This window comes from Papaver somniferum, unplaced genomic scaffold (genome assembly GCF_003573695.1).
Source record: "Papaver somniferum cultivar HN1 unplaced genomic scaffold, ASM357369v1 unplaced-scaffold_107, whole genome shotgun sequence".
NCBI classification, from domain to species: Eukaryota; Viridiplantae; Streptophyta; class Magnoliopsida; order Ranunculales; family Papaveraceae; genus Papaver; species Papaver somniferum.
The window spans coordinates 2,110,905-2,121,107 of record NW_020619603.1 but is presented as its reverse complement, the minus strand read 5'-3'; the positions used below and the strand labels follow the sequence as shown (position 1 = coordinate 2,121,107).

The following is a 10,203-nucleotide window of genomic DNA, read 5'->3' as shown; positions in this document are numbered from 1 at the left end:
CAAGCCATCACATATCCAACCTCAAAACCATTACAATTTCGTTTCAGATTCAACAGCAGCATCTGCTGCTCCTCCTTCTATCCCATCTGCTTTTCAATCTTCCACTGCTGTAACTAAGTTCAGTCCCATATCAATTTCTGCAACTTCATCTTTTTGAACTCAATCGGCCATTAAACCCATCAACTACACAGTCTCGAATCAATTTAATTGTGGAAGCTCTCAGATCACGGATTTACTGATCGAACCGATCTTAATTTCATCCTCTCTATCTTCAGAAACCCTTATCAATTCACAATTTTTTCATATGATTTACCCGGAGAAGCAACCCCTAACTCCATTCATTCACTGCAGCTCAGGGTGACGAAGAAGACGAGAGAAGAAATAGGTTTTCTGTGATATGAAGGGCAGTAACGTAAACTCAATATTTAAAGATTCCTTTGGACATTTGACCCAGGCCGAATCCTAACTGTCCATATGGCCCAGAAAACACCCAATTTTGGCTATATAGCCCATTTTCTGATTCAGAAAATCGCAAGTGTGATATTTACACCCGCCGAAAATAAAGATGAAGATGAAGTGCTAGTGGAAGCAATGATCAAGACCAACAAAGAGATTGATCCGTTAGATTATTTACTTAATGAAGATCGTATCATATGCTTTCCAGAGTGGAACACAACAGATAACCCCCAAAATATGTGCATTTTTATTTTATCTTCTTCATAGTTCATATAAGACCCGGATGAGGAAAGTTCAATTGAATAATTTGTCCTAGGAAATCATATCAAACCTCAAAAAGTAAATGAGTAAATCATTTGTACAAGATAAGGGAACTTTACTTACCAATTATCATGTTACATAATGTGAGTGAACTCATCCAACCAGAAAAGGATCCCTAAATCCTAACTCTAGCAGGATAATCTCATGATACAAATGTTAGGAGAATAGATGAACTCAACCGCACATATTCAGTAGATAGACTCAAATATTACTTTGGAATTTCCACCTTACTCCAGGATAAGTAGCCATACTACAAAGTCAAAAAGTTTTGAGTAAGATCTTAACTAACTATACTCAAACTGTGAAATCCTTATGTAATCTCTAGTCTGAGTACTTTACACATGATTACATTCTTGACACAAGTAATTGCTCAAAGTACACAAGAACTCTTCACTTGCATTTTCAGTAACCAATTTTGACATAGCCTTTGGATTTGGGTTCAAAATCTAACCAAAAGAAAACAACTTAGTTAGCCAAAATCTTGACACTATTTGCAAATGACTTGACACTATTTCCATCTCAAGCTTCGGCCATCAAATGCATAGTTGATATATATCAGCCAATTGAACAAACCCAAAAGATAATAAACAAAGAAACTTGTGTAGCATTAGACAAGTATCCGAGTTTTCAATAATCAACCATGAGATAAAATGAATAACATAAACAACAGCAATATTAACGGATTGAGAACAACTAGACAACACTCATAACAACAAGAGAAAAAATATCAAAACAAACCTAAGAGCCGGTTTCAGTAATAGGTTATTTCATCTCAAAGAAAAAATATTCAACATTCACATCTCCAAGCTCTGGTCTGAGTGCTATATAAATTCTTGTCCAGAAATCGCTAAGAAATCATCTTAACAAAAGTATAGCAAGTAGACATATATTTCGAGTAAATAATAGTCATGCTCTTCAAACATTTGTTGTTACCAGGACCAACCATGTTGTAAAAGGCTCTAGGCAAGGCGCCAAACCTAGCGCCTAGCGCCTTTGGCGCCTAAGGCGCCCGAGATTTAGAAAACAACATAACTAAGCTTTATTTTGGCGCCTGATAGCCTTTTTTTCCCAGGCGCTGTCCCTACGCTTAGAGGGCAGCGCCAAAGGCGCTCTCCTTTTACAACATAGCCAACCATATCTTCTGAGCTTTATTTATTTTCTATCTTTATGCCCCACATAAGTTTCTGAATTGAGCAATACTAGGCTCTTCACAAAGACACAAAAACAGTAGTACCGACAGAGTTAACCTCTAACTCCTTGAACTCAAGAATTCTACTAGTATATATCATGCTATGGGGTTACATGAAAACTCGAAAATAACACATTGAATCTTGAAATGACAACATTAATCAAACATAAGCAGAGAACTAAGAAACATATAGATTTCCTATAAGGCCAGGATTATAAGACCACCGGGAAAGCTCTCAATTTCCAAGATTCATCTCAGAAATTTTTTTTGTTTCTGCATATACATCTCAGACTACGTTTCTTATTTCTTATAAAGAAATCTCTCAATTTCCCACGATACATCTCAGACAAGGTTTCTTACTTCTGCATATACATCTCAGACTACGTTTCAAATTTCTTATAAAGGGATAATAAGTTTACTAAAGTTTGCATTGCATTCTCATTAAGTCTAACAATAGTAAATCACAAAATCCGCACTAAGCATAGCAAGAACAATTTATACATGATACAATGTCACCACATATTGTCAATTCATTACATACATGCATAATCCCTTGATATCTAATCTCAAAATGCTTAAAATTTCAATAAAGGTTTATCATATATCATTACACTTACATAAAGATCTTCTACTTCGTTTTGCAGCATCTTCAGTTAATCACTGTTTTCTGTCTCCTCACTTGAACTTGCTCTTTCACCAGATTCAATTGAATCATTGGTTTCTGTCTCCTTACTTGAACTTTCTATTTCACCAGATTCCATTGTTTTTGCATCTTTTTCTCCTAATATCTTTAATGAAACTAAAGTATTCTTGTGAGGGATTGCATTAGTAATAGACTTGCCAAAATCCACATCCATTATGGCAGATGATGTCTCTGTATCATAACCATAAATCTTGTGATTCTCATAGCATAGAAGCCTACCACTCTTCATTAACCCAAATGGCGGTGAACTCCGTAATGTGCAAATGTCGAAACTAAACTCTTTACTCCATCTCAAATCATCATAATTATCTTTATTCCTCTTCAACAACCATATTTCACCATGTAAGGCATCACGACAGTAAGTATCACTTAGAAATCGCCTAAAACCCCTAGTGAAATAGGAAAACATATAAACTCTATTCGTGTGAAAAACGGTGGTGATGGAAGTTTGCTAAACTTTTCATCAGTTAGATCAAAGGCAAGAATGGTTCCTTCGTCATCTGCCCAATGAAGAGCTCCATGTGCAAACACACCAGCATATTTTCTATAAAACGGCATCCTATCCATATTTCCCACATTTCTATATCCATTGCTACTCCCAAGAGTGTATACATGGATAGTTCTAACATTTATGGTATCATATACCCTAACAACCTTGTACTCATTGGTCGAAGGAATGTAACCAAATCCAGTCCACCAGTAATTCCCTTCAAATTTTGGAAGAGTAATATACTCTCTGGTGACTGGATTAAAGATGTAAGTAGGTCCAAACCTATCGTTATGCCATGAGTCGATGCAGATTAAACCATTGCAAGAACCGGCAAAAGAATAATCATACCTACACTCGTAAAATGGAAGGTTTATATCTATTCTTGGTTTTCTACTTAAGGGCGTCTCAGGAGAATTCTTATCATACTCAGCATAATAAAATTCATCACGCATTAAGAAAACCCGATTTAAGAACACAAAACTTGACTTACCAAAATCATCACCAGCAGAAATAAGATGATTCAAGTGGTTTTGGGAGAAGGATGGAAGATGAACAACATCCCTCCAAGGTTTTTGCATACCAATTTACAATCCAAGAGAGATTCAGTGGGCAAGCTGCTCAATATCTCTGGTATCATCTCTTTTGGTATATCGTCAAACTTCCCCATGATGAGATTCTTCGGTTAAAGAGAAATTGGGTTTGATTCTTTGATTTTTTTTTGTCTAGGGATTTCAAGGAGAAATCGGGTTTGATTTTAGATACAAAAATGGGTGTGATACTGGAGGCTAAAGAAAAAAGACTCTTTTAGCTGAAATGACAACTCTGTACACGGGAGTCGGGACTATGTTTACACTATACATGGATAATTTTGATGGGCTTATAAAAGAAAAAGATAATTTCGACCCATGTTAGAGAGCGTAAAATATAGAAAGAGAAGAGGAGTTTGTAGGATCGAGCAAGAGAAAGGAGAGCACAAATGGAAGCAATAAAAAGATTACATTGATAATCAGTTTTGTGTACATAAACTCATGGCTTAACAGCCTACTTAGAGTCTCACAAACTTGACAATCACTCAAGGTACTTTCCTAATAAAATAAAACTCTAAACAAAGCACACTTTCCTAACATAACACAAACTCTAAATAGAACTCTTCTAAAACTCTCTTGAACCGGCAGCTTGCTTCGACTTCCAAATATGACACAGTGTGTCAACAACGCTTGTTGATCCATGCACTGTGTCAACAATACTTGTTGACCCACGAACCAAATCACCATATCTTGGTTTAACTTCCAACATCCTCCGTTAAACCAAGATATCATTCAACGATAAATCCGTAACCCTCTTCTTCCATTGATAAACGTTTGCACGTCCTTGTCTTTTATCATTTTTTATTCCTCTTCTTCCATTGATAAACGTTAAGAAGTTCTTGTCTTTTCTCATACCGGAATTCCGTCATCATTATTAAACTCACTTCGTACTGCTATCATATCATAGCAACAATCACAAACTTCTTTCACGTTCTTCTTCTTTATCGCAGTGGAACACAAACCTTAACAAGACAGAAACACCTCATTGTGCTCTATACAACTTGCTAACCAAACACAAAACAAAATTCTTTAACTCAACACCGAGCATTATAGCTCATCTTCATCTTTCTTCACTGAGCATTGTAGCTCAAAATCAACACTTGTTTACCCACTTCACTCGCAGGATTTCCACTCAACTCTTCAAATTCCGCACTGGAGTTTCTTCACTTCACTAGCCAAATCCCCATTGGGATTGCTTCACACAACTCTAGCCAAATCCCCACTATGATTGCTTCACTCAACTTCTAGACTTTACTCACCTACAATCTTTTTTCACGCTCACAACCTTGTGACGTCTCAAACTTAACACTCTATCATCACCATCTGGTGATTAACTTCTCTTTCTTCACAACCTTGTTATTTTTTTTTCTTTTCTTTTCTTCTTATTTTCTTCTTTGTTCCAGTCACACTATTGTTACGAAACCTTCACACTTCTTTTCTTTTCAAGATTCTCTGACAATCTTTATTTTGTTACGCTTCTGCCACAAGCAATAACTTTCACAAAGTCTGCCACACTTTGTAGGATTTCCAAGTTTCTCACACAAACTCTTCAACCACACTTAAGATTAACATGTTTGAGCTTAAAATCCTATTATCCTCCCTTAAGCTCAAACATATCCAACCAACTTTCCTTGTCATTCTAAGTCGCTGAATTCGATCAACTTCATCAAACTGTACCAGTCCTCCCTGACTGCAATACCAACTTTGATCTTCTCCTACGTCTATTTCGAATCAATAACCTAACCCTTTGAATCAACCACTCACCCAAAGCTTCTTACCTCAACCAACATCAAATCTGATTTCTGCAACGCTTTTGTCACACTTCTGTAACTGTTGCAACTCTACTGTAACAATTTCTTCTGTAACAACTTGACTGTGACATCCTTTTGTCACACTACTGTTCTTCTGTAAAAGTGCTTCCTCAACTGTAACACTAACTATTGTAACAATCTTCTAACTTTCTAAAGCATCACATAACCCTAAAACATCACGTAACCCTAACACTTCTGGCCTAACCTTATCGACCAAAAAACTTTGTTCAACTCTGTTCATTACCAGCGCCTCAAATACTGATCACCATCACCGCTGCACTATGATCATCACGAGTAACAATGGACACTCATCATCTCTTCTTTATCTGGACCTTGAACATCAACAATAAGCTTCTTTTCTTAGTGATACAACTCGAAATTTTTGATCCACAGACACGTTGTCCGAGCAACAACCAGTACCCACACTTGAGTATTCTCCATCTTCATCGTCGACTGCCGATATTAGGAGCAACTCTCTACAGAACCATGTCTTCTTGTCTTGTCACCAACGATCCTCGTACAAAGTCAGCACATCATCTTCCTTGTTGCGTTCGAAATTCGCTCCAAACCTTTTGTAAGCATCACTCGAATCATGACGTTAATGCCAGCAACTTGCATTTCTTCTCAAACTTGTTCTATGTTCTTGTCACCGGTAGAAAACATAATCCACCATTCCAAAGCTTAATCAAATCCATGGCAGCAGCTGCACCTACCGAAACCCGTGTTTTCTCTGCACCACCATCTCACCAGCTACCATTCTCAATCTCCCAATGTTTTCTTCCTTCACTACACTCCATCTTAACTTCACTGCACAACAACATTCATCACCGATCATCAACTTCCGGTAATACCAACAGCAACATCACGTACTCAACTGTTCATGTTCATCGTTAACAACATCAAAAGAAAAAACAGTTAACGTCCCTAATAGACTTTATATTATCCTCTTACCTTATTCGCCTTTGGGAGATTATCTCCATTTACTTTGGTTGTAAACACAAAAGATATTATTATTATTATTTTAATATATTTTCTATCTTGGGAGAACTCTTCTCCTCAAGGAAGTTATCATCAATCCAAGATGGTATCAACCCCCTACGATCTTATTTTCTCTAAACCATTAAAATCAATAGCGACGGAACTACTGCAGCTCACAGACATTGCTGAGGCATATAGTTCTATGCATCTACAACAACCCGATGATTCTTTCTACATGGATACTGGTGCTACCTCGCATCTCACTGCTGATTCAGGTACTTTACATAACGTTTCCAATTCTAGTACTGTACGATCTATCTTAGTTGGCAATGGCAATAGCATTCCAGTTACTGCTAGTGGTACGAAACTCATAAACCTTCCTTCTCGCACCCTTGAACTCAAAAATACTCTTGTTGTTCCCGATATTATCAAAAACTTAGTTTCCATTCGTAAGTTCACCACTGATAATTGTGTGTCTGTTGCGTTTGATCCGTCTGGTTTTTTTGTGAAAGATCTGAGTTCGAAGAGGATTATCCTTCGGTGCAATATTTCCGGGGAGCTCTACCCTATCACCAACTCTGTCGTGCCACCACAAATATCGTCCCAGCCTTCCCACATCTCTCTTGCTGTCTGTTCGCCAGATATTTGGCATAGCCGCCTTGGTCACCCCGGCAAGGTTGTTTTAGATGTTCTTCGTACCAATAATTCTATTCATTGTAATAAGAATCAACATTCTAAACTTTGTTATTCATGTCAAGTTAGTAAACATGTTCGATTACCCTTTTATGAATCAAATTCCAATACTTTTGCTCCATTTGATATCATTCACAGTGATTTATGGACCTCTCCACTACAAGTTGATACCGGTTTTCGTTATTATCTTATCTTGCTGGATGATTTCACCAATTATCTTTGGGTTTATCCTCTAAAATTTAAATCCCAAGTCTATGACAAATTTTTGGAATTTCGATCTCTTGTTCAAACACAATTTGAGCGTCAAATAAAAAGTTTTCAATGCGACATGGGACGTGAATTTGACAACTCCTATTTTCACAATTTTGCTCGTACTAATGGTCTAGTTTTTCGCTTCTCTTGCCCCTAAACTTCCTCTCAAAATGGCAAGGCCGAACGTATGATACGTCGTGTCAATGATATCACCCGCACCCTTATGTCTCACGCTTCCATTCCACCAAAATTTTGGGTTTATTCTCTCCTCATGGCTGTTTATCTTCATAATATTCTTCCCACAAAAATCCTAAAATTTTCTTCTCCTGTGTCTATTCTCTATCAACGCCAACCAACATATGACCATCGTCGTACTTTTGGTTGTATTTGGTATCCAAATCTCTCTTCCACAACTTCTCATAAACTTTCCCCCCGATCCACCAAATGTGTCTTCCTTGGTTTTCCTCCCAACCACCGTGGTTACCGCTGCCTTGAACTTTCCACCAACAAAATAATCATTTCCCGTCATGTAACATTTGACGAGAATGTATTTCCTTTCACTAATCCTCCAACACATGTGTTTGAAAATGATTCCTCCAATTCTTATCCCCTTCATTCACACCACATTTCCTACAGTTATACTCCTACTGTCAACAATCCCTCACCCACTGTAAATACCTACACTCCTCCTCATCGGCGTCTTAATGCCTTTCCCACTGTTCCCACTCCTTCTTTCCCCACTACTGACGATTCAACTTTGTCTTCTTTCTCCACTCTTCCAAAAACCGTACTTCTAACTCCTACTTCTACTACAAATCCAAATCCAACTTCTTCTCCTAACTCCACTATACAACAGACCATACTATCCACATCCTGCTTCTACTACAGATCCAACTCCCACTCCCAACACACCCTTAGCCACAACACCTTCGGCTACTACCATTCCTACAGCTCCCACCCGACCTATCACTCGTGCCTCTCGTGGCATTTTCCTCCCTATAAATCGTCTTAATCTTCATGTCCAAACCTTACGTCATATCTCTCATATTCCTCGTTCTCACTTGTATGCTCTTAGGGACATAAACTGGAATGCTGCCATGAAAGATGAGTACAATGCTATGATAAAAACTAATACTTTGGAACTTGTACCAAGACCACGTGATGCTCATGTTATTCGTTCCATGTGGTTGTTTCGTCATAAATATAATGTTGATGGATACCTACAGTGACATAAGGATCGTCTTGTTTCCAATGGCAAATCTCAACAAGTTGGAGTTGACTGTTTTGAAACGTTTAGTCCGGTTGTTAAACCTGCTACTATTCGTATTGTACTCACTATTGCTACATCACGATCTTGGCCCATACATCAACTAGATGTCAAGAACGCTTTTCTTTATGGTGATCTAACCGAGACAGTCTATATGCATCAGCCTCAAGGATTTGTTGACCCTGCTCACCCTGATTACGTATGTAGATTACGTAATTCTCTCTATAGCCTCAAGCAGGATCCCAGGGCGTGGTTTCAGAGATTTTCCAAGTTTATCACAGGTTCTGGTTTCCGTGGTAGTGTATGTGATCCCTCATTTTTTGTTTATCAATCAGGATCTGAAACGGCATACTTACTTTTATATGTTGATGACATTATTTTGACTTCCTCTACTGATGCTCTCCTATGCCGCTTCATTGATTTGATGAAGAGAGAGTTTGCTATGTCTGACCTTGGTCCACTACATCATTTTCTGGGCATCAATGTTACTCGTTCATCCTCAGTATTATTTTTGTCCCAGTCATTATATGCACAGGATATCATCGCGCGTGCCTCCATGAAAAAATGTAATCCAGTGACTACTCCGGCCGACACAAATTCCAAACTCAGTGCTACCTCTGGCCCGACAATTTCGGATCCCACTCTATACAGAAGCCTAGCGGGTGCTCTTCAGTACGTTACCTTTACACGGCCAGATATTGCATACGCAGTTCAGCAGGTATGTCTATTCATGCATGATCCCCGTGAGCCTCACATGCATGCCCTCAAGCGAATCCTTCGCTATCTTCAGGGAACCATCAACCACGGACTGTTTCTCTCTGTCTCCTTGATTAAAGATTTTTTTGTGGTTGTAGTAATGATGATAAGGGGTATCGTTCAAACTCGAACTTGTGAAGCTAATGGATTTTTAGATTTAAAAATATATATACAAATATTGACAAATTGGTAGAGAGGTACTGGGACTAATGATTCGGCCAATCTTCATAACATAAGGCTTAATGATTTATTCTCAACAATAATAGCTCAAAACATATATGGACTCTTATTTTGCCAAATTCGATTCTCAAAACATTGGTTGTAAATGTTAAGCATGGAACATCAAATCACCTAAGCTAAGCATGACCCATCTAATCAAATAACACCCAATTTAATCAAATCATATTTCAATTAATTTTTAATGCAAAAGTCTTAAAAAGAATTAATAAAATTACCCATTTATGAAGCTCGGCCTCCTCTGTCGCCCCAGTGTTGGGGTTTAACTCATCATAGTAAAAATGCTCTCAAAATATTTCATTGATGCTCAAAAGTGTTTTACAATGAAGAGAAATACAAGAAACTGATGTAAAACAGAAGTCTGCGACCCACAGAAGACGTCCAGAGTCAACGACAGAGCTGAGTTGCTGTTGTCGTTGAAGAACTACGACCCACACCCGACAGTCGATGTTGCTGTTGATAA

General features: G+C 38.0%; 1 protein-coding gene across 1 annotated transcript; it reads right to left on the bottom strand.

Moving 5' to 3' along the window:
• Nucleotides 1-2,619: 2,619 nt before the first annotated feature.
• On the bottom strand, nt 2,620-3,611 carry LOC113328358. Its single transcript, XM_026575471.1, has 2 exons — nt 3,127-3,611; nt 2,620-3,058 (listed from the first exon to the last, which is right to left on the bottom strand). Exons 1-2 carry the CDS (start codon nt 3,609-3,611, stop codon nt 2,620-2,622), a joined length of 924 nt encoding a protein of 307 aa, XP_026431256.1.
• Nucleotides 3,612-10,203: the final 6,592 nt, after the last annotated feature.

Bases quoted from the DNA above. Each gene is read 5' to 3' on its own strand.
- LOC113328358 (XM_026575471.1), bottom strand. From the start codon at position 3,611: ATGCGTGATGAATTTTATTATGCTGAGTATGATAAGAATTCTCCTGAG. The intron at 3,059-3,126 runs GTTTAGCAAACT...CTATTTCACTAG, and splicing joins TTTGATCTAACTGATGAAAA to GGGTTTTAGGCGATTTCTAA.